Source organism: Dromaius novaehollandiae, chromosome 2 (assembly GCF_036370855.1).
Source record: "Dromaius novaehollandiae isolate bDroNov1 chromosome 2, bDroNov1.hap1, whole genome shotgun sequence".
NCBI classification, from domain to species: domain Eukaryota; kingdom Metazoa; phylum Chordata; class Aves; order Casuariiformes; family Dromaiidae; genus Dromaius; species Dromaius novaehollandiae.
In genome coordinates, this window is record NC_088099.1 from 150,966,910 (window position 1) to 150,993,347 (window position 26,438).

General features: G+C 35.7%; 1 protein-coding gene across 2 annotated transcripts in view; it reads right to left on the bottom strand.

The window, feature by feature from the left end:
- Window positions 1–26,438, bottom strand: part of NUDCD1 (NudC domain containing 1) — a 52,937-nt gene that overhangs the window by 20,332 nt on the left and 6,167 nt on the right. For both annotated transcript variants that reach the window (XM_026099767.2, XM_026099766.2), the window contains exons 2-7: window positions 23,931–24,085; window positions 15,029–15,214; window positions 12,398–12,581; window positions 10,262–10,447; window positions 7,006–7,213; window positions 301–445 (exon numbers count right to left, since the gene is read on the bottom strand). In XM_026099767.2, the coding sequence (XP_025955552.1) occupies window positions 301–445; window positions 7,006–7,213; window positions 10,262–10,447; window positions 12,398–12,581; window positions 15,029–15,214; window positions 23,931–24,085 (1,064 nt within the window). The remainder of the gene's footprint in view (window positions 1–300; window positions 446–7,005; window positions 7,214–10,261; window positions 10,448–12,397; window positions 12,582–15,028; window positions 15,215–23,930; window positions 24,086–26,438) is intronic.

Genomic DNA, 26,438 nt, shown 5'->3' on the forward strand with positions numbered 1-26,438 from the left:
AGTGATGGGAATGAAATTTATTTTTAACATTTAATCAGACTTTTGTTGCACAGACACCACCATCTAAGCTCAATTCAGCTGCTCTTGAAGATTTTATTAAAGTTCAAAATTTATTCACAACTCTCTAGTGCTATTATTGTTTGTCAACAATTTCAGTTAAAAAGGAATGTAGTGTTAGTATTCTGAATAGCACATGAATTGAAGAGCTATATCATGCCAACGAAGTGAGAGTTAGAATATCAAGAAAAGACAACACTCAGATACTCAAGTAGTTCGGATGTTTTACTTTCAATTTCTTACCATTACTTCAGAGGTAAGATGCATTAGGCATTCAGATATTGCAGAGCATTGGGAAGGGTCCATAATGAATTCTCCTCTTGTGTCACCAACTATTAGTTCTGGCCACTGGGGTCCCTCACTTTTCTTAATTAGAGAAATTTCCAAGCTAAAATACAGACAGGAGATGGAAAGAGAAATAAATGAAAATCTTTGCATCATCTTTTCAGGATAACAGTCAAAAGCTGTAAAGGTAGATCTGAACACTTCTCTTCAAGCTGAATTAATAATGAAAACCACGTAACAGCAACTATTAGGACTGATTTACAAAATAAACTGTTGTAAAGGAAAACCAGATCAAGGACAATTGATTTCTAAAAACCTAAACACAACAAAAATGCATTCATATAAGAGTCCTCAGTATTTTCAATTTAAATGAGGTTTCATTTGGAGTAGTTATTAAAATATTTTAATTACTGTAAAAGGTCACCTGTTAAGAAATGTATTCAAAGACACACTCAATTTCACTACAATGGTTTATTTGAAACCTATTAAGTACTTAATGATATGGCTCCTTAAATGCGCGCTATCTTTGTACAACACCTAGGACAAAAATGTGTGTTTGATACACCTCAAAAATACTGCAACACATAGTTACCTACACTGTACACCTAACGTTATATATCAGAAGAGGTTTAATTTCTGTAGCCTGTAAAAAAAGAGAATTTAAAAATAAAATGCATGTAACAAAAAAAAACAAAGAAAAATTTAAAATGTAGCCTGTAAAAAAAGAGAATTTAAAAATAAAATGCATGTAACAAAAAAAAACCAACAAAGAAAAATTTAAAAAAGACTTTTAACCTGATGCACCAATACAGCAATTCCTGGTAATTACTGCATTAGACCTACATACGTGCGGAACAATGTAGCGAGAGGTAAATTCATTAAATACACTTTTAGCAAGGTCTATAGCGTCAATCTTTTTAGCTGACAGAGTAGGAAAATATTCTATGTTACTAGCTACTGCATCATAGCAATAACTATTTGATGAACTCTGAATCAGTTTCATTTATTAACTAAAGTAGTTAAATTGACATTAGAAGTAGCATAAAAGATATCTGTAATGTGTTTTCAATTTTTGTTCAACAGATTTTAAGTGGTACCGCAGTACTAACATTCAGAGCCAAGTGTAACTTATTACATTTAAATGTGTTCCCAAGGAAAACACATTTATCAAAAAAAAAAGCTATAAAAAACTTCAATTGGAAATGTCTTGTAGAAAGTGTCATGCTAGTTGTCTTATTACAACATCTGATCAGACCTCAGTCTGATTTAAGTCTCCAAGTCTCACAAAGTATACACCTATATACTTCACACAGAAGTTCAAACAGTGCATTAATGCAATATCTACATCAAGCTTATTTAAGTAGCCCAAAGTTAGTACTATGGCTATCATTTTATTTTATATTTTGTATTTTAAACTGATAACTTCTGCCATATGTATTGCACACAAAGCAATAAACAAAACTATTATGAGACACAGTTTCTCAAACGTAAAACCCTCTCTCCTCTAATTTCCACAGCTGGGAAATGGTGGTGAAAATTATATGTATTTAAAAATCATAATTTGAAAATGTAGAGTTTTTTTTCCTTTTTCTTTTTGTTACTTGATACTCACATTTCATGGTGTCAGAAAGCTACAGTTAACATAAAGTCTATATAGGTAGAATTCTCACCAAGTCTTCTCAAAGTCTCTGTGCAGATGGCCATATTTTCCTTAACATTAAGATTGGAAACATTACTGTGCCTGTGAAACAAATTTGTATTTGCCCCACTTACTGCATGCTGGTTATGGCTTATGGAATGAAAGTTTGTGAATGTCAAAATCTTTCAGAGGAAACCGAACTGGAAGCTTTGCAGGTGTGGGCCAAACATGCCTAATGGAGACCTTAGGACAGCTTTAAGCTACACAAAAAAACCCCTACACATGCTGAAATAATTTTTTGAACTGGAGCTCTGAGACAAAATATTAAACTGCATACACTCTTATTAAACTGGTATTTGGTACTGAAAAGGGAAGGAGATCAATGAAACCACTTGCTCTGCTCTAAGACACTATTTGGTAAACAGTAAAAAATAATTTACCTTTGTACAATAAGCTTTATTACAATATATTGCATTCAAAATAACTAAACTGTAAAAATAGTAATAAATCTACAGGAAAAAGTTAAAAACAACGAGAAAGAATACTGATTACCACACAAACCTAAGACGACAAACTGAAAGATCCTTTTGCAAAGGTATACTACTGAAATTCCAGTCTCAAACCGCTGGAATCAAAAGCAAGATTTCCAAGAAACATGCATGCTCAAGGAGACACTTTCTCTTTAGAAGAAACCACTAACTACAACAGAATCACATTTTGTGCTAGATGCACAGCAAGAATGACAGTTTTTCAGTACTGCATTATTTGGAATGTCTTTCGATTGCCATACGCTTTTGTTCGGAGCAAATATCTGGTGATTGTTAATCAAAGAAAGCTCAAAAAGTAAAAAAGGTCTATAAATAAGAATTCAAAGTCTTTCACTGACAAGTTTAGTTACTTTGTTGAAAGGAAAGGGGATTACAGTGCAAATAAAAAATACAGCATTTGGTACTCAGCCATAATCCTCATTAATCTCTGTATTTTTCAGAATTCAGTGCTGCAAAAGCAAAACCATATTAGATTTTAAAAGTATTAAAAAAACAAGAGGCCAAGTAGTGAACAACAGAAGAGATTTCAAAATGCCTTGGAAACTGACAACTAATGCAACTTTTTTTCCCCATGTCAAGGAGGAATATTGTTGCCATTAATAAATTAGGAATTTCCTTAATAGAAAAAAAAAAAAACAACTCTCGATCCTTAAATCTAGCATGTTTATTGCACTCAAAAAAAGAAATGCATAGTGATGTAGGTAGATCTATGTTTTGCTGCATTTGTGCCCTTCTGTATCACAGAGTAAGTGCAAAATTTTCTCATTGGGAAAATTTATCTAATTTAAAGGAAATACCTCTATTTCCATAGAAACAACTCCTCTCTTCTTAATTGTTTCACATGATGATACCATACACGGAAATTAATCTTTAAGCAACCATTTAACCAAACCTGCTTGTTTCAATAAATAGTGGCTCATTACTTTACCCTAGGAGAGAGCAAAAGCAGTAAATGTCCAAATATGTATGATATACTGGCACCTTTCATTGCTTTTTTTACACTTATAGTGTAAAATATAGACAAATAAAAAATAGACAAATACTATTACGAACCACATTTGAGCAATGAAACTTTTAGCATTTTTACATATTGTCTCATTTCCTTGCATTTCTCCCCAAAGCTTGTATCCTTTCCCCCCATGTTATGTCTAAATCATTTCTTTGGTTCAAGACTCAGCTTATGGTTCTGCATTTACAGAACGCTCAACACAATATGCTTCCAGCCCCTAACCAAGGTTACACGTCACAGAATTACATGCAACAGGAGCTGATCACTTCAGGCATAATCTTATTTTGGCTGAAAATAAGGGTGGGGGGAAATCAAGACTTAATTACATAGTACTGTCATGTTTTTCTGTATAGATATCTGCTTCATTGGAAAATGAAGGTTCATAAAGATTAACAGTGAGCAAAAACTGTATGTACCTGCCCCACAGCAACATTTGGTTTCTTCATGAATTATTGTTAAATAGCATTAAAAAAAATCTTAAGTGCTTTTTGCTACAATTCATTTAAGACATAGGCAACATTTTTCCCCTTCCTTCTTTCACCAAAAAAGGTCATAAGATTCTTCCAGAATAAAATTAACCCTAAAAGGGAATTATTTGTCTTCTTTTTGTTTTATACTCTTCTGTCAGAATTTCACCAATCCACCTTTTGCAATTTATGTCCTATTTTCTTATCACAATTGCCACTAGTAGCCTAACTTCTCAGTTCAGCCCACTAAAGGTAGAATAATCTTATGGAAAATTTAAGAAAAAACAAGTAGAAATGCACAAAAGCTACAACTTTAGAAAGTCTCCAGTTTCTCAAGGTTCACTTTTTCAAGTGAATCAGCACAAATAGCTCCTACAGCTTAAAAAAAGTACTAAAGGTAGCCAATTAAAAAGGTTAACTTTTCAACCTGTAACCCAATATGGCCTCTATTAAATTAAAAAACAAAACAAAACAGAAATTTAATACTGTAACAAGCAATAAAAAACAACTATCTACATACATTCTTATTAAACTATGATTCACATATATTACAAGGAGAATACCTGAAGATTCTGGACAACTCTATCTTGCAGTAAGATTATGTATGTATACATACGTATATATACATATACATGTATGTATGTATATCAATATCTGATAGCTGTAGATGTGTGCACAAATCCCAACTTTAAATTCTAAGAGCTCTGTATGAGACTTGCAGATAAGCGATGCATACTCCTTAGTTAAATAAATAAGGCACTAACTTACAGAGTCTAAAATATGTATGAACTTTCCAAAGTTCAGGAGGTAATTGAGATGTGAACACAAAGCTCCTAAACAGAAAACATTTAGCTTCTATTTTCTGGACTTTTAACACCCATCCCTGCCCTCCCAACAATACAAAAAAAAACCCCACTAGTATAATTGGAAAGAGAAGCCGCAAAAATTCTAAAGTATTTTTAAGAGATATCACAGGCTTAGGGCAAAAAAAAAAAAAAAAAAAAATGAACAAGATTATTAAGTGTGGAATAACCACTTGTTGTTCATAGTGTGCACATGGCATTTCATTCTTCAGAACTGAAGTCTTCCTTTGAACCATTTAGATGGTGCTTCAGTTCTAGCAGTTCTGACCAAGTAGCACAATGGGAAGTGCAGCTGCAAAAGATAAGCAGAAACTTCTGAACCGTCTTTTAAGTAGCAGGATCAAGAACAGTATGTTTAGCAGCATTATACATAAGCAATCAACTCTCTCAGTTTAGTCCTACAAGATAGGACTAAATAGTGCATGTAAGTGACCACCGCACATTTTAATTGCAGTAAAAAAACTGGCTTACAACATGAGACTTCAGCTTCAAGTCTCAAACAGAAAACTCTGAAGGGTACATTTCTAAATATAGACAGTTTTCACATTGCCTTTTAGCATGTGCAGAAAGAGATGTGGAAATAAACCTGAATAGCTATGCCACCTTCCTGATACGTAACATTTTTACTGGTGCAAGTGCAAATTTTATAAACAATTTGCTCCTTAAAAATCTAAAACAATGATTGAACTTGTCTTAAGGTGTCATTGAAATCTTTGTTCAGTTTAATGCTCTGGAGCAGCCTCTGGATGCTCTAACAACAATATAAAGACTCTAAATAGAAAGCTAAATTAAGATATCTACAACTAATCGGCAAAACTCTACCAGAAAATTAAAATTCTAGAATCAACAATTTTTGGAATAAAACAGTAAATTTGACTAAGGTTTAGGGAACACTGAATTCTATCTTTTTTTTTTCTTTTATTCTTTGGTATTTTCATTTTTGAAAGAAAAAAAGAGAATGACAATAAAACAAACAGCTACTCAAACTTACTTCTTCAATAAAACCATGAACGTTACCTAGTTGAGGTCTACAGCATAATAAGTTCACACAGAATTATTTTGTATCATGTACGTGAATGAGAAAGATAATAAAACACGTATAAATCAAACCAGACTGAAAAATTTCTCTGTTACACTAGTAGAAAACCAAAAGCTTCTGTTTGTGGAAAGCAGAAGTAAAAGAGAAATGATTAACACAAACGACGGGGTAGAAATCAGGCTGATCAGTCCTAAAATTTCAGGAAAAAAAACAAACAGAAACGTCATTGAACTGATTAAGCTTACTTTGCTTATAAAGCCATTTTTTATATTTTGATACCTGTTTTTTTCTGAATATTTGGAAAAAATAAAGTTTTTCTTTAGTGCTTCAAAATAGCTAATGTTTTCATTTTTATGACCTAGACTGAATTTATCACCAAAGTTTCATCACTATATCATACACTGTTTCTATCGAAGGCACTTAGCAGTTTACCTATTCACTTGTGTACCATGACCATCTAGAAGTGAATGGACAAGATTCTTCTCAGAGAAAATAAAAGCAGGTAGTCCTATACGCATGCACAGGGACTAATCTCCAGTATCTCATACCACAAATTATTATTTTAGAAAGGCAATGGAAAATTTTGTAAAACCAAATTAACTCTGGGTGCCAATAAAAGTAGGGAAAACACATGAAAACAGTATGAGAAGGTTAACATTAAAAACTGCAATATTAGGATACATTGTTAAGAACTCTGCTTCAGAGCTCAGCAAAAGGAAATCTTGCATTTGCTGGTCAGATATAGATATAGTTGTCAGTACACAGACAGGTATACCCAATGCCCTTTTATTCTAAATAAGAGGAGCTAAAATAAATTAAAATAATTAATACTTTGAAAAGGATGTTCTCTGTTGAAGAAAATAGCTGGTCACATAGCTCATAAGCAAGTAACGGTGAAAGGGGATTACTTTTATGATTAGCTAAAGAAACAATATGGCAAATCATGATTTCTTTTCCTCTTATCCTTGTAAGGACGGATGTAGGGTCTAGCATTAAATGAGTCCGTTCCTGGAGAGCCCAGAAGTCAAGAGATATGGTGATCTCTTTATCTGCAAATCAATTCCTGTCAGTAGTAAAAGTAAAAACCATATACAACACCTTCTGTTCTCTCTAATTATCCATGTGCAGCTTTCATGGTCCACAGATGAATAGAGTTTTCCTTCCATCAAAGGAGGCTGGTCTTTCAGTGCAACACATATGTTATCAGGGGAAAACCGTACTTTTATGTCATCCTTAATAATATCTTGAGGAATGTGAACTGTTACTGTCAAGTCATCTTCAGTCTGCTGCCAGTAATAGAGGGGGTCTACAATTGGAAACATGCAGAAAAACACAAAGCAGATTACAAATACTGTCCTGGAGTCTACAGCACGCAATGGTGAGAGATACAGGGAAGTCTGGAGAAGAATGGAAATTAATTCTGAACAATTTGCATAACAGTTATTCTGACTATTTAATGGAGAAACAATTTTTAGCAATCAAGTTAATTGTTGTCCACACAAGGGACACTAATTTCCACACTCAAATATGCAAATAGAGTTCTATAATATACATTAAATATTCTATAATATACATTAAATATGATTCTAAAATTATTGTAACATTATGAAATTGGTAACAAAAATACATTTAAATATACTAAAGTGTGAATGATTTTTATGAGTGCTTACAGAATTACAAAGGTTTGACATGTTCGAAATTGCCTTTCTGAAAATTTGGAATTAATCTACAGCATCTGTTGTTTAAAACATACACTGCATGTGTATTCCACCGGCACAGATGGACTCCACATCTTCCTGTACAGTCTTTCCTGCCATAATTATGGCTACATCCTGTTTACCCTCTCACATCTCATAACAGAGGACAGTAAGAACAAAGTGACCACAACGGCATTTTAGTTCCTATACTAAAGTGTTCAGAGCAGGAAGACTGCCCTCAAACAATCCAAAGGAAAAAAAAGAAGAAAGAAAAAGAAAAAAAGAAAAAAGACACAGGAATAACCAGATATTTAAAGTGTTACATTTGGCTTCTGCATGATAGTCTAGTTCAATCCTAACTTTAGCACAAATAGAAAAAGAAAATTGGCAGTAGGATAGAAACCATGCTGTTCATGATTCCTGTGGAGATTCTTAATGTTAACTTAAAAAAAAATATACATCTACAATAAAACCATAACTGGGTGTAGTGATATCGTGGCTGTGAGCTGAGAAGTATACGTCATTCAGAAACATAAGCATTTTTTTCTCAACTCTTTTGCTAGAAGCTATAATGACTATTCAACAGAAATGGCCCTCAAAGACCAAGTAGCCTGTTTCTGCCTTTGTTCAAGGACCTGAAATATAACTGCCGGCCCAGAGGTTACGCGTGACTTCCACTCCTTGCTCTAGAACCTCAGCTATTAAACTGCTGGAAGAATCAACGTTTTAAAATACGTTATATAGTTTTTATAGCTAAGTAAAAAAAGGAATGCTCTGACAGCATGATTGGAACATGCACTGCTGGTCACAGAAAACATTACTGCAGATGCATTCATTTTCTGAAGAGCAATCTTTTACATCTTCCTATTTAGAGAAGTCAAGCATCAAGGATGGAACCTGTCTTTGAAATGCTTTGGAAGCTCTCAAATTGTCAAAACACAATGTGAGAATTAGTTGATCAAAGCTTCACTCTTGACTCTGGAAGGACTGTTACAAGGTTGCTTGTTAGTATGAGTTTCCTGTTCATAATGGATCAGTCACAGATGCTACATATATACTTCCCCAAAAACTATCAACTTAAGACGTGCGACAGCCTTCAAAATTCTGACATGGACTGTATTTTATATCAAAAATCCTAGTTCATAAGAACAGAAGACCATACAAAAAAAAAAACTTAGATATTTTTTCTCTAAACTATCATCAAGATGGCCTTCTTACAAGTTGTCAAGTATGTGTAGAACACATGTATACGAAAGAACAAAGAAAAAGCCAAAATACTGGTGTGCGACATAACTAAATTAACATTTCTTCATACACTGTTGCAAAAACCTTTAAAAAATTAGAGTTCCATTGCCAGCACATCTTGTTATGCTATTTATTTTACCTGCAATTTTACGTAAACATGCAACTAAAACTGCAGCTCACATCAGGCTTCTCAGAAGACAAATTCTCCCTACCATATTAGACCTTCCTCTAAACTAGGAGGTCAGGTTTCAGTACTTTCACTGTTGTTAGATTCTTGTGACAGCAGAAAAGGTATTGCTACAAACAGTACTCCACACAGTTAGAGACAGTCTTTCTAGGCTTTGGTAACACCATAATTCCACATCTGCATGAAATGAACTATGCTACGAGCCATATAATGTTCCTTACCCAGTTTCTTCCTTAAACATATCTAGCACAAAAGTTGAGAAGCTCTTAAAAATTCTTCAAACCTCGAACTAGATAATTCAAGCGACAATGGTGTAGACATCACATCACGGTGTTCACTGCACCAAAGAATTACTTTGCTTTGTCAAGATTTATAAAAACAGACTATCCTTAATACAATTATAATGCACAATACCGAATATACTAGTACATTCCCTCCAAAACTGTGATTGTTTTGCACTGCTTTCCTATGAGATTTTTGCACCATTGACAAGGATTGTGCCAGTATCATTCAGTTAAGACTGGTTTATTAACTAATCTCTTATACTCACAAGGAAAAGACAAATCTGAAATAATAACACAATGTAACAAGATAAACGCACATATTACAGAACTCCGGGTCATTTCAGATAAAGCCCAACTTTTTAATAGGTTTTTATTCACTTCATTTTGTTTTGATACCAGTGGAAATAATCCTTTACAAGATTTCCACTCTTAAAATAAACTACTTTTCTTCTTTTCATTTCAGAAAGCAGTAGTAACTGACACACCAGAGAACTTTCTGATGAACAGCTATCTGGGGGACTCTACGTTGCCTCACACACCCCTCACTAATCCAGGAAGACTAGTCTCTTAATTTCAACACTTGAAATAGATGCCTAAATTTAGGTAGCAGGACTATCTTTCTTAGCAACTCACCTTCTAGCAGATCCTCATTATAGCTCTGTTTGCAAAATATCCTTTATCCTAAGGCAACATGTATGTTTGTGTCTCCTATCCAAAAAAAAACCCTTCTCATATAGGTTTATATGCAATATGCATTCCGAGGAAGAAAACAAAGATGTTAAAGACACCAACCTGCCTTTTTTTATTATTTTTTTTTTCTGGAAAGTAGATGTTAACACAAATATTCAACACTAAAGTTTCTGAACAGAGGCTAAACTGACGAGCTATTTATTTAGTCAAAACAGAGAGTGACCTGCTATAATCCGCCAGCTAAGTTTTACCTTTCTTTTTATTTGTTACTTTTTCATCATCATTTTCTTCTAACCTGCTGTCCTCATCTTGCATAAATCTGAATGGTTTGTAGGAGAGAATCATTAAACCATCTCCACTCGGTTCAATTGCTGCATAATGAGGGACTGATTTTCCTTGTAAAACTCTTCTTTTGAAGATCTCATATCTACAGTCACCTATAAAATGAAAAGACCAAAAATATTTCTGAAGAGTAATATTTTTCTAGAGAAGAAAAATGACTATACAAGAAACTCACTACATTTAAAAATACTACAAAAACCTACCAGGTAAATCACAGTAATGCAGTTCAAAAAGAAATTTCTTTTCTATTTTTCAGCCACAGTTTGTTATACACATAGATCCTAAAATTAATCTAAGTGGCATTATCTTTTTTTTTTATGATGCCTTCTTCACTCACATCTAGTCCAGCAATGCATAGTCGTTTGCTGCCCCTCTACAAAACACTCTTCAAATGCTTTTTGAGCTGCAGTAAAAACTTGAGAAACACTGAAATGGCTTGTGTTGACAACACAATGGAAAATGTCCATCTTCTTCAGCTTTTGTAAAACAGTGGCCTTCAAAAGGGGGATCCTGGTTGTAAGCCACTGGCCTCCAGGTTCATGCCATTCCCCACTGTGCTCCCAAATACACAAGCATTAATGACTTAAAACAGGTAAGGTGACAAGTTCTTTATTCATTAGAATCTAACTGTACTCAAAGTTCTCAGCAATCAATCAACTTATGAATAACAGCAGATTATACAAAGAGATTTTTAAAAAATAACCAAAAACTTGTTAAAATTCTCACAGATGATAAATTAAATTAACTCTAGGAAATATTTACAGTCTTTCAAACATATGTTTAATCTCTTCACTGAAGGAAATTACTACCCCTGTAACTACAATAATACTTGGAAAAAAAATGGGAATTTATTAACAGAGACATTAGACAAGACCAGACTATGGTGGTGGGGAAGAAAAAATTCATACTACTTGCAAAATATAATATCCGAGTTTGTGTCAGTGCTCTCTCTAAGCTTTAGTCTTAAATTCTAGACTGTCAGTATCACTAATTTAATTTTTCGTACAAGATATAACTAGTAACATTCAGAGGTTTTTCCTGCTGAGCTGGCCACAAAAGCCTAAGGCAATCTCATGTGGATTTCTCGCTCTTTTACAAGTATTTCCATTGCCCCAGGTTTCTAAAATAGATTGTGAGAATAAAGCCACTCCTCAATCTCCTATCCGTATGGTACAGGTAGGAGGCCAACGAACGTTCTGATAGTAACATCCCAATATGCAATCAACTACTTTAATACTATTTTAATAAGTAGTTATCGATCTTATTTCTATCAGTAATCAAAGCGGATTTTTGGGAAGATAATGAAAGAGACCACATCACAGTCTTCTCCAAAAGGGTAAATTACTTTAACCCACAAATCTTTAAATCATATTCTGAAACATAGGCTCTTATATTCCTTACGAAAACTATTGTATTTAATGTAAATGTGAATGGTCATATTGAACAGCTAAATTACCCTTTGCCAGACCTTATCAGGATAATACATTTATTTTAGATCAACATGTTAAAAATGTTAATTAGTGTATTAAGGCTTATTAATTAATGGGATGTCTTCATAGTATTTTATTGTAAGAAAATCTAGAACTTCTATTATTCATTTTCTATGTTATAGTTCTTATATTTGTCACACATTAATTCCAGTTCCAGGCCACTGTTAGAGGATTAAAAAAACACATATCCAACTGTGCAACATTTGAGAAGTATAACAAACATTTATTAGAACTAGTTTTGTATAACCTTGTTTTTACTAGATGAAGCTACACAGGAACTTCATTTCATGATATAACAAAATAAAGTTCTTATCCTGTTTTCTAATTACTTTAAGCACACACATATATAAATTTACTTCTTTCTGGCATCCAAATATTTGTCAAAATGTAGATCTACAACTCACAACTTTATCTCAGAAGAGAAGAAAGAATTACCTATGTAAAAAAATGAGTTACGGTTCTGGGACACAGAAACTGAGAAATGAACAACTCTTAAGACTAAGAATGAAAGCATGATAAAAGTTTATTCACATTACCCACCAGTCAAACACTTACCCTCTTTGCTTATCTCTGCAATTGTAACCCATTCCAGGGAAATATGAAATCCACTTCCTTTTGTGTCCAGTTCATCTTTCTCTACTCTAAGCAACAGCACAGCTACTGAATGCATATCAGATTTTACAAATGAAACACTGTGTGCGATAGTAAAGGGACTGCCTAGTTCTTCATTAAATACAATCTAGAAGACAAAGTTGTAAAAAGTCAGCCAGTCAAAATGGGAAAGTTTTCCTATTTTCTATTCCTCAGAAAGCAGTCAAAGTCTTGACTGAATGTCAAAGCACTGAAAGTTCGCTTTCCACAAACCCCTCTGCCAGCATGCATCGGTGAGTGTCATCCATTTCTGGTTCCTCCATCCTTGGCTATCACAATACTGTTCTGAAATGCTTTTATTACTCTTTGTATTATAAAATCATCAAAAGGGCCCATTACACAAAGAACAAAAAAACACAAAAATATCAGCATTATGACTGTTTAGTACTACAGTACGTAGAGGTACAACAACTGATGAACAGACCAGGATCTGTAAAGACAGCACATTAACTGAGGAAAGCAGTTTTGCACTCAAGACAAATGTAGGTGTTGCACAGAGGCTCTCCCTACCTCCCTAGGCATCCCACCATCCTGAGAGTCTTTGTAGACCTTGACACAAGGTGAGGAACCACATTTCCTGATTTGGCCAATACTTTTAAAAGGGATTCAATTTTTCTTTTCTAAAAAGTCTGATGAAAGAGAATAACAAACAAAACCCTACAATTAAATGAAAGAGTATGATATTCAGGTTTAGGAAGGGTGGTAGGGAGGTGCTAGGGTTAGAATATTTTGAAATTTTATGTATAGGGTTTGGAAAAGTCCATTCAAATTTGGATAAGACTAGATATGCAGATTTGGTGAATAATACTGTTATACTAAAAGGCTATTAAGCACCACTGTAAACATGGAATCACATTACATAGAAGGACTGCAAGTCTTATAACTTGAGATAGTTAGCACTAGGTATCTATAGCTGGAAGTTTTAATTCTAGAAACTATGCATTTCAGCTTTTCTCAAAAAGTGCTCCTTCAGCAAAAACCTCAAGATGCTAAAAAACAAATCTGAACATTGGAGGATAAGAAGAAATAAAACCATTCTTCATTCACTAGACCATTAATATTTGAACACCAAAGAATAAGTGAAAAGGAATTCAAGCTGCAGTGCCTGACTGAGTGTAAACTCAACCTAGGTGGTGTTACTGAAACCTGAAATTTGTGGGGTGAAGATCTTAACATCACTGTAAACCACTGCGTAATCAAGGCAAATTTAGAGTGGTGACAGATCTTCAATATGGAAATTTCATGTTTCTGTTATACTGACAACTCCCATAAGAAGTCAAATAAATTACATCGATCAGTATTCTCACATAGAACAGAACAAAAAACAGTAGGTATTTACTACCAAGCATCAATTCAACTAAAGAACAGGACTGGTTCCCTAATAAATGGACTTTCAAAAGACGCAAGGGAAGAACTACTCCATCATGCTGAAGTCTTCCATATCAAGACAGAAATTTGGGTTCCAGCCAATACTAAAAACTCCTTGACCACTTAGGGAAAAAACTGCATACCAAATATGGGAGTCCTATACCAGACTCCTCCTTCACAAATACAGAGGCACCAACCACAGATCAACAAATTCATAATAGCTTAGGTGGAAATGACCATAATTTAATTGCATTTATTGTGTCCAGGCAGGATAACCAATACTATTATCAGTATTAATAAGACCACTTTGGTATGGCTACAGAAAGGACAAAAATTGCTCCTTATGCAGACTCTTTATAGGAATTATGGGAATTATTTCATCATGAGAGTCATAAAAACACTCACTTTACTTACAACCAATAGTTTTAAGTGAAGATATTAAGCACCAGTAATTTTCCAAAGCTAAGCGCATAGTATGAACACTTTTATCAGAGATAAGTCCTGGAAATACTGTTGGTTACATTATACTTGCTTAGTACAGGCCTAGGTAACCCCTAGGGCTACTTATCAAAGCTTTCTAATCAACAGTTTTGCTTATGATTTATTCTAGTTCCTTTGGATGCATTTTAAAATACGGTAAATTAAATGTTGAGTATTTCAAGCACTATTACGGAAGCACAGACAAACACTACACAGTCTAGAAATCATCTAACTTGACAACAAAAGCAGCTTTTAGTTTGGTTGAAGGTAATTTCAGGCAATTTTTTTCTACTGGAGAGATGAATTAATGAATGATAAGTGGCGGTGAGGGGGAAAACCCTAGACAGACTCGTAAAAACATGGAAAAGGGAAACGGTTCTTAAAAAAACAGTTCTGCTGGGGAACACTTGGCCACCTATTTAGAAACAGGCTCACTTTTATTAAGATAGATTCTTCTTCAGTCAAAAAGCTGTTCCCTTTCAACCATTTGAATTTTACAGATATTTTGCACATAAAGAAATTATTAATCCACTGCATGATTTGTGTTTGGACACAACCTCAAATCGATGGTACAAAATTATGATTTAAAGCTTAACTTTTCATAGTATTACATATCTGCAACTCTCAAAGAATGCAAGAGTAAAAATGGAGATGTACAGTTCTTAAAAATACTATTGCAAGACTTACCTCCCACTTTTCAGATGCACTGTTTCCACGTTTGCCTGATTTAATCAAATACAGTCGTCCTGTTCCATCAGAAAGGGTCACCCAAGTGGAAGATGAGAAATATATTGAAGCACAAAGGCGATTATCATAAGCTGTCAAGTCTGTAGGTAGCCTGAAAACTTCTCTTGGTTTTTGTAGAGCAGTGTCCTATAAGCAACGAGTCACACAATAAGCCATATTAAATATTATCAATTATCAATGTCAGTAAGTATTACAGACAAATCAAGAGTAACAGATCTTAACATCAATTCACCAGTTTCTTTGGCCAGCTGAGCATATTTGTACAATATGACTGCACTGTAGGCATAGTCTATTATGGACAACCCTAGAACAATTACCTTTACCAAATTGCCAGATTTCCCCGAAAGATCACCTTTCAACTTCAAGTAATCCCAAACATAAACAAGTTTAATAACACAGGAAGCCTCTCTTAGTACTAAGATTTAAGTCATTTCTGCCTTTGAAAGGTAAAAACAGTTCCAGGTTTTTTGCCACAGAATACTAAATCATGTATGAGAAGCTGGTAAACTCTGTCTCCCTCAAAACAGGTTTTTTTCCTGGTCTCTTTGATCATACCATTGTTTTCAGAAAACTTTAAACAGAAATTCAATAATAGCATGTATAGACTAAAAGCACAAGGAAACTTCAGACAGGAAGATACTAGTATAGCAGATTTCTTCAAAATATAACTGATGGTCATACAGCCAATTAAATTTGTTTTACTTTTTTAGGCTCATTTCCAGGCAATTGATCTAGAATTATCTTAGCATCTTCACAAATCAGAAAGCTTTGCTTAACAAGTTTCATTTATTAATACAATTCACCAAAAAATGAAAGAGATATTTAAATAGACATAAATCTTAAAAAATGAGAAAAACAGAATTTGAAAGAAAAACCATTAGAGGGACATTTACATCTGAAGACATTTACAGTTATGTAAAAAACACAAAGGAACAAATCATAGCATATTTTTATGTTGAAAACCTGGGGAGGAAAACAAGTATTTACACGTGTGCCATACAAAATACACCCTTTTATTATGGCAAGGATGAACAAGAGACTAAGAAATAGTGGTGCAGAAAGTATCAGATGAAAACCCAGTCTCATCACAGGCCCTGAAATTCAGCTACAAACTGTTACAATATGTTCAAAACACCTGGTGTCCTTCTATCTTCACTCAAGCATTAGGATATCATACAATAGGAAAAAAAATCACCTATATATATATCTGCTTTTAGTCAGAATAGAAACACACTCATTTTGATCTACAGAAAGACACTGAAAAATATAAACATAAAGCACCATCCTTAAAATAGTTTTTTTGCATGTGTGCAGTATGTGTATGCAATAGGGAAAGAATGCATATGCACTTGCAAGCATTTGTTGAGAACACTATTTGAGGGGATTTCACACTCTTCATATTTTCCAGATGTTACTAAAATCAGATGTGCATTTAGAACACGTTCAAAGGTAAGCAAAATAAATTGGATTTGGGTAAGTACCATTTTAATAAGCAACAGCAAAAAAGACCAGATGACAAACAGCCTGCTTGCCTTTTGGGCCTACTTGAATTCGTATTAGAGATGAACGTGTGCTATGAAAAGGCATGAGGGCAATTAGGAAACCTGCAAGGGAAGATATGCAAATTAGACTCCTAATTTCAAAAGCATTCAGGACTACTCTGTACATTCAGTCATATCACTACACCCCTTGAGCTTGTCCACTAACATAACACTTTCAGAAGGGGAGAATGGAAGAATTAAAACAAACACACCACACCTAGATACAAAGTATTTTGGCTTCCTCATCTTCTACTTGATGTTTAAGGTTACACTGAAATGCAGCAATATTGCACTGAAATGCAGCCACTACAATAAAAATGTTCCATTGTAACTAGCAGGCTGCATGACTACTTTGCCTACAAAAAAAAGTCTGTTCTAAATTGCATGCATCCTATCATGGAAAGAAGAAATATCAACCATGCAACAGCAATTTACAGGGCTATACTATGTAACATTACAGAAGAGAGCTGACAGAAGTGTGGTCAAGTGAATCTTGATGGTAAGCTTCAAGAAGCTTTGGATGCAGGTTTTTTTAATTGCAAATTAATTGTAAATGGCCAATTGTTAATTGGCCATTTAATTTTCCAAAGCCCACATCAGATTCATCAACACTGAACAGAAACATCAGGACTCAATATATCTCCCGAAAAAAATGAAAAATAATCCTCACAATAGAAAGCCTCCCTGTTAAAGGCAAGAAAGGAAATGCTTTTATTCACAAACCTCTACTGTTCACTAATTTAATTTTAAGCATATTAGAATAGCCTTTTACTCTCTCTAAATCCAACAACGGAATGGATGGACTGACTTGAAGCTGGAACAAAACTTTTCTTCAAAACCTTGCTATGTCAGGTTTGATTTATTACTTAATCACTTGAAATTACTGTTTCTCTACTCACCCTGCGAGTAACTGGAGATAACAGTAATTCCCTACCTCAGAAGACAGAGGGAATGCTGAGATACTGTGATGATGTATTGTACTAGCAAGAAAATGCTGAATCAGCTATAATAAAGTATTTTAAGAGAAATCAGATTTATTCACTGGAATTAAATGATAGCAAAATAAAATGTTTAAGAAAAAAATTAAAAATTACAAACAGCTCCTCGTCAGATCCGATTCTTCAACTCCCTTCACTTTGCTACCAACATTCTTCATCTGCTCAACTGTTTTTCATCCACAGTCTCCTTGCTAACTCCTTCACTAGCCTTTAATCCTAGCTCTGCTCACCTCCACACTCCTTGAAAGTTTATTTTGCTCCCTCCTGGCCTCCGTCACTCTGTTTGTACCTTCTAGACTTACTGTGGGTGCCTCCACTATTAAAACAATCCTCCTTTCAGCAGTGATTTGCCTTACTTGCTTATGACACTGACCCTGATTTTTAGCTTGGTAGCAGCCTATATTCAAAATCTGTCTAGAAATTCTGGACAAAATGGCTCTTACAAATGCAAACTCAGACAGACCAATCCAGGGTTCCTTGGGATAAGGACTAAACGTGCAAGAACAAAAGGTAAAATGCAGAACACAAAATTTCCCCCTGCTCTCCCTGTCAACCCTCTCCAGTCCCATCTAAGTCAGTCTGTCTTAGCTTAAGTAGCTAAATAGCTAAAATTTAGCTTAGATTCTTTGGCATACCTGTAAGATTCAAAATTCTTTAAATTTTATTAAGTTATATTGCTCCACAGTCACAAACAGTTTGTCATACTGTACAAACGAGTGACATTTGATAGCAGACTTAAAATAAGAACGAATTTTCCAGGGAGGGGACAAAGAACGAACAAAGAGATAATGTAACAAAGGAGGAAAGGAAAGAATAAGAGTCATGAGTTATAGTTTGATTGCAATTATTTCAACAAAATAACCATAACAAATATTTTTTTAAAGCAAAATATCTAGGCATTGGACGTGTCTAACTGAACAAAAAATCCAGACCCAACATTCTGAATAATGAAGAACAAAGTATTTGAAACCCTGTCTGAAATAGAAGTCTTAAAGGCTTTATTTTTCACTTTAACTGTTTCCTTATACTAACTTGTTTTGAACAGAACTCCCACTTCATTTTGAAATAAAATTAACCGAAAATTATGGAAATGGAGTTCCACAACAGATTCTTATTTGAATTTAGAATGCTGAAAATGCAGATGCCATTAAGGATTTTAATTAAGTGTGAGGACAGCTACAGTTGCCACAGTTTCCCAATTCCATTATTCAAATGTAAAAGGACACACTCTTCTTTACAAAAGAAGTTAGCAGTCCAGAAATCAACTCCAAATATAACTGCCAGAGGAGAAAACTTTGAATTTTTTTCCAGCTATGTGCCAGTATTACAAACATCAAGTAATTAAAGTCATGAGTCAGACGTAATTAAATAAATAACACACACAATAATACTATCACTATGCTAATTGCTAGCTGTTTAAAACAAAGTATCAATACTAGCTTACTGAATGAAAGAAATCTGGTAGCTGTAGTAGAACATTAAAGTTTTCATTTGGTATTTTTAGCCGAGTTAGGGTAACAATTTTCTCAACTTGGAATAAATACCATCTGAATACATTAACTTAGAAAAACTGCTCATGATAATCACTTCTTGTCTTTCTTACTTTATGTTTGATTTTGAGCAAGTGGAAAGGTCTTACCTATAATCTTTGCATTATCAGATGACATCTTTTTAAACACCTAAGTCACAGCAGAAATTTGCCATTTACTGGTAGCCATAACACACCTCTCAACAAAAAAAAAAAAAATCAAAGTTGCAACAGAAATAGAAATCAGCACTAGAAATAATTACACGCTTTAAAAAAAAAAACTATATATTCTTTTATTTTGGATATAAAATATCAGTATATTAACCTGTTTCATTTTCTTTTTGAGAGAATACTAACATTCATTTTAATGGTGGCAGTTGCTAACTTATAAAAATTGTTTTCAGTCAATTGTAGCTTGTAATATGCATTTGAGTAACATACAGCCAGGCACATTTGTAATGAGAGATCCTGTTGATGTTTCTGAACACACATTCGTTCTTATACATATGCAAAAGTTCCCTTCGCAAAACAGCACTGAATTGTATATTAGGACAAAAGATGGTGAGAATGTATTTGTCTGGTAGAATAAAAACCTGTGATGGGATACTAACAAAGTGCCATTTTCTTGAAAAATTCCAAGGAACCAACATGTAATATATAACTGTTACATGCAAGAATATTATTTCAATGTACTACACATGAAAATGCAGACTTCTGCTTTTTGTAAAAGCCTTCCTATTTTATCATTTAAGAATGAAATTTACAGACTGCCGTACAGACTTCAGTTCTTCCTAATAAAGGAAAATCACAAGATCACAGAACAGCTGGGGTTGGAAGGCACCTCTGGAGACCATCTAATCTAACCCCCCTGCTCAAGCAGGGGCACCTAGAGCAGGTTGCCCAGGACCGTGTCTGGTTGGGTTTTGAGTAGCTCTAATGACAGAAACAGATACAGCCTCTCTGGGAAACCTGATCAGTGGTCAGCCACCTTCACAAGGAAGAAGTGTTTTCTTGTGTTCAGATGGAATTTCCTGTGTTTCAGTCTGTGCTCATTGCCTCTTGTGCTCACTGGGCACCACTCAGAAGAGCTGAGCATCGTTCTCTTGACACCCTCCCAACAGGTGTTTATACACATTGATAAGATCCCCCCCGAGCCTTCTCTTCTCCAGACTCAAGAGTCCCCAACTCTCAGCCTCTCCTCATATAAGAGATACTCCAGCCCCTTAACCCATACTCATGGCCCTTTGCCAAACACCCTCCAGTATGTCCATGTCTCACTTGTACTGGGCAGCCCAGCACTGGACACAGCACAGCGGATGTGCTCTCAGCAGTGCTAAGTAGAGAGGAAGCATCGCCACCCTCAACCCACTGGTAATGCTCTGCCTAATGCAGCCCAGGACACTCTTGGCCGCCTTTGCCACAAGGACACATTGCGGGCTCATGGTGGGCTTCCCGTCCACCAGGACTCCCAGGTCTTCCTCTGCAAAGATGCTCTCCAGCTACTTGGCCCCCTGCGTGTACTGCTGCAAGAGGTAATTCTTCTCCAGGATTTTTTTTTTTTTTTTTTGGCAAACTTTGCAATCCCCTTTGCTGAACTTCATGATGTTCCTCTCTGCCTGTTTCTCCAGCCTGTCAAAGTCCCTTCCAACGGCAGTGCAACCATCTGGTGCCGCAGCCACTTCTCCAGTTTTGGGTCATCTACAAATTTGTCAAGGGTGCATTCGGTCCCATCATCCACATCATTAACAATAAGGTTAAACAGTACTGGTCCCAGTATCGACTCCTAAGGGACACCACTAGTCACTGGCCTCCAGCTGGACTTTGTGATGCTGATCACAACCCCCTGAGCCCAGCAGCTCAGCCAGTTTTCAATCCACCTCACTGACCACTTACCTAGCCCACACTTCGTCAGCTTGTCTATGAGGATGCTACGGGAGACAGTGTCAAAAGCCTTACGAAAGTCAAAATGAACAACATCCACTCCTCTCCTCTCATCCACCAAGCCAGGCAGCTCATCACAGAAGGCTAACAGGTCAGTTAAGCACAATTTCCCCTTTAGAAATCCACGCTGACTACTCCCAATCACCTTCTTGTCCTTCATACATTTGGAAATATCTTCCACAATCAGTTGCTCCATCACCTTCCCAGAGATCGAGCTGAGGATGACCAGCCTGTAGTTCCCCAGATCCTCCTTCTCACCCTTCTTGAAGATAGGGCCGACACTTGCTTTCTTCTAGTCCTCTGGAACCTCTCCCAGTCACCGTCACCTTTCAAGATCATCAAGAGTGGCTTCACACTCAGCCAGCTCCCACAGCACTCATGGGAGCATCCTTGTCAGGGCTCGGGGACCTGTGTACGTCCAGCATGTTTAAGCGTTCCCTACCCTGATCTTCCTCTACCAAGGGCAAGTCTTCACTGCTCCAGACTTCCCTCTGGTGTCAGGGGCCTGAGATTCTTGAAGGCTAGTCTTCTCAGAGAAGAAGGCATTCAGGATCTCTGCCCTTTCTGTGTCCTCTGTCACCAGGGCCTTTGACCCATCTGGCAGCAGGCTCACATTTGCTTAGCTTTCCTTTTGCTGCTTACGTACTTGTAGAAGCCTTTCTTATTGCCCTTCACATCCCCTGCCACTTTCAGCTCCCGGTGGACTTCAGCTTTCCTAATGCATCCCTGTACGCTCTGTCAGTTTGTCTATATTCTTCCTGGGTCACGTGTCCCTGCTTCCACCTCTTGTACACTTCCTTTTCATGTTTAACAGGAGCTCCTTGCTCATCCATGCAGGCCTCCTGCTGCCTTTGCTTACTTCTTGCTTGTTGGGATAGATCTTTCTTGGAATAATGCAGTCGTGGCAAGCCACTGTTCACAAAAGGCTTTTTCTGACAAGTTTCTTCCTTTTGCATGTTCCTGCTGGGAATTCAGAGGATTGCTGGAGATATGGTAAGAACTCCCAGAAGTTTTTTCTAGCTCAGCAAGAGATTGCCAGTGGCCTCAACTGCCTGTACATTTTATGGAAAGCAAAGGAACTATTCCATGGCTCCAGTTCTTAGCTTACCATACTCTGGAAACCTAGATTCCTAGACGCTCTAGAACTACTATTTCAGGATTTCTCTCAGCTTAGCCCTGACCTATTCATATTTTGTTCAGAATCTTGCCCCAGAGGGAGTCACACTCTCTCAAAAATCACGCATTTCCTTGTGTTTTCCTTCGTTCCATGGGATTACAGTCAAATTCCTTGGTAGCATAATATATACTTTTCTTTCTAGCCCTGAAAATCATATAGTCAGTTAAAACAACAAAATAATCTTAGGCCAGTACTCTGTGGACTGCAGTGAAGCAAACTGTTCTGTGGAGTCTAGGGAGAACAGCATGAAGAGATTAAGCAGGGAAACTGTCTACTTAATCTTTAGATACACAACCACTCTCGCCATTTGAAAACAAAAGGGGAAAGACTGTCTTCTCCTCCCAACTCATTTAACTACTTAACTCTCTCAGGCAACCAACATGATTCCAAAAGTCAGATTATAGTACCTGGAAGAGGCTGCCACACAGAAACAGCTGTGTACAAGAAGAAAATATTTAATAGAGTGGTGTTGTATTTTCTAGAATTATATTAATTCCAAAGCAGAATTCAACTGACTTGTCATATGAAATTATTTGTTTTATGTAAAACCAAACAGCAGCCTTGAACCATTTACTGCTAGAGCAAATCTTATTATGAGAATGGAGTATCTACATTTTATTACCTTTCTCACCATAAAATGTTAACGAAATAACCGGTTATGAATGAAGAATCACTATTTAGATTAGCTAACAACTGGATACAATTATGGGTATTTTTTTCCCTCCTGGAAAGATTAACATTTAAAAAGCTATGCTTAATGAGTCAGAAGGACAGAGTCAATCAGTCACCATGAAAACAAACAAATCCTAGCTTCTGGTGAGAAAGTGTAAGGACATCTTTAATATTCAACAGGACACAAATTGTAATTGTCAGAGATATAACCTTACTCCAAATTATACTTTCAAAGCTACAAAAGCATTATGATAGTGCAAAAACACCACAAATAACAGTCTACTATTCTTTAATGACCAAGCCCTGCTACTGGATGCGTCAGAAGCATGGTGTCCAGACAGCTATAACCTTTTCCTTACAGAATACAGAATAGCTTTGTAGTAGAAACTAGTGCATCTACGAATGAAAATGCCTCAAAAGAAATGGAAAATGTGATTTAAAAACATCAGAATAAAACTAGCAAAATGTCATGTTTTTCTACTTGGTCTACTTTACTTGCACACTATTTCAAATCGGGCCAGGGCCAGTAGCATCTTTTTGGCTTCAGTGAGTGATGCCCAAATTCAGCTACTAGTCTATATGTGCATTCATCAATAATTCTAAAGTCTGCAGCTTCTTTCTCCCCTTATACCTACAGTGACTTGATTTTCAAATTAGCACACAGACACACATCAAATAATGCAGGGGAGAAACATCTGGCAACTGGAAGTGTCTATTAATTTTCTTCAGCTTGTTGCCATACACCCATCATCCCCAGAATGAAGTAAGATCTGATGCAATGCTATTAATGAAAAAATGTCAGAAACCCTCACTTAAAATCCCTTCATCCTTCCTGATGAACTCCATGTGTTGATTTCCCTATCTTTCTGGCAATAGCTTCCTCAGTTTCTGCATCTGGATACTTTCTGCCATTTTTTCTGCCTCATCTATCTCTACCTTTTTAATTTCAGTAATTTTTTTTTTTTTTGAAGACAACTATTCTTACCAGAGTCACTGACACATTCATAACCCTTCCAAATTGGTCAATATAGTAGACATTATCCTGGTACCAGGAATCCAGGTGAAGATAATTATACATGCCAAAAGCACGCACGTGGTCGAGGGTGTACTGATCATCTCGAAGTTTGACTTCTGCAACAGCTGGGGAAAAAAAGAAAAAAAAAAAGAGAGAGAGACTATTTTAACAGCTAGGAAATATATTTAAAAATAATTCTTCCATCCTTAGCCCATAACCTTGATTTATTTGAAGAAAGATACACTAGATACAAACAGTTAAAAATGTCAGTATAAACTTGGAAAACAGTTCACACACGTTCAAGGCCACTGCAATCATTCAGTGTGATCATGTACCAACCATTACCATTTATAATGGCCTACACCGTCTCCTCCCAACATGTGTTGAGGTTTCTCCAATTTGCCAATAACCTTCACAAGGCAAAAAACACATAAGCAGCTATGATGCAAAATTCATTTTGAAATCCACAGAAGAGAACAAAGATTCCCAAAAGGTACATGATATTACAGTAAGGGGAAAAAATTCTGCTCTATGATAACTTGCACAAAGCAACATCCTAAAGAAATACCCCCTCTAACTATATGGATTTCAGTCTTCAATTCTGAACCAAGCAATCAACACTTGCAATGCAAAAGATTAAAACAGTACAAAGCAGAACTAGTACAGGGTCATTACTGAAGAAGTATGTCCTCGGCGCTCCCACTGAGGTTGAAGAAATCTTGAGAAACAACCAAGATACCCTCAAAAAATTTGGCCTATGCTTTCTCTAACTATAAGAGGCTGTAAAGAAAGGCTGTTCACTAATAATGGTACCTTTTTCAGTAAGGGAAGAGTGCTACTTAAAATCATCCACTTGAGCTTTTTCCAACTAGAAAACCTCTCTTCAGTTGGCAGTAATCACAACTAATGTTATCCTTGTAACACCATGTTTTCCTTTAAAAGGTGGTTTTGAAAGGTACCTTCCCTGAAGGGAACTATTAGCTGAAGCTCTTTCCTCCTCTTCTTCATCTATATGGAGATCTAGCAGCTGTAGTCTCAACATCTCATATCTTTCCATTCTTTTTTGCTCAGAAACAGAGCAAAGCTATTTCCAGTATTTCCCTCTGCTCCACCTACTCCTATAATAGCAATCATTCACAGCTCTATCCAGCAGTCCTCATCTTAAGATTTCTTGCACTCTTCTTCAGAATCTCCTTAAAACCTGCTTAAGAATCGGTAGTTTATTCTACTCTCAGTAGAATATTGATGATTATAAACCATAATTCATTTTCCAATGCAATCCGTGCCACTGGATGGCTATCACAATACCAGCAATCGGATAATCACCAGCTGCCTCAAAACTGACCCCATTGAAGATACTTGCTATTAACATAAGAGTGGCTACAGGAAACTAAGCAAGATAATACTGCCTAGTGAATAAAAAATCCAGTCATATTATAGCGTCGTTTTACAAAGGTTTTGTAGAAGCAATTAGCCTCCTAATCACTGTTGATATTTGCAAACCAACAGCACTAATTCCACTCAGCTCAAATCATTATTCATATTCACCACATAAGAGATTTCAGCTTCTCTGCAATTAATAAATCACTGTTCCCCAAGCCATGGCCCTTCAGAAAAAAGCTAGAATATCAAAAAAGGAGGTATAAGAAGAAAATATACCTATCATAATTGGAAAGATGTTACCCATGCCAATTTTTACTTTAACTTAATTAGAATATTTCACAGTAAGTTACACTGCAGAAGAAATAAAAATTACATGTGTTCTAAAGCTGTTTGGAGAATGAAGAGAATATGAATATCAGAGAGAATCTTCCCAACACGACAAGACCAGAGAACATATGAATATACTGTAAACAATTAAAGAAAAAAACAAAACACAAATATAATCCAAGATAATTCTTTTCAGTGAAACCAAGTACATTTCATCTGTGTCCTGTACAGCTACATTAACTGATCTTTCTAAATGAGAATTCACATGCTGAAGCATGTAAAGCATTTTCAGCACAAAAAGTCTAAAACTGTCTTATTTTAGTTTCCTCTCCCACCCCCTCAGCCATGTTGCTGCTGGCAGATGTTTAACTAAAATACATACAAATATCAAAAACAGTCCAAACTAGAGGCTTCCTAAAGCAAAATGTATAACATTTCAAGAAAATTCTGGGAACAATATACTATTGATTAGCTGATTATAGGGTGATAAACTTTACAAAAGCTGGAAGAACATGAATAAATTTTGTCTTGCCTTTTTCAGCTTGCAGTCCTGACAAGCCCTGAATAATAAAGGGACAGGCATAGAAAATCCAAATCCCTGAAAATGCCTTACGCAGTTCTTTACAAAGAAACTATACAATTTGTAAGTGATTTTAACCAGGAATCAAGCAAATGTCTACTGTACTCTCATGTAACTTTTTAAATTGTTATCAATCGATTGCAGGCATTTTACATTAGAATACATCCTGTAGGTTACGCTAAGAAGAA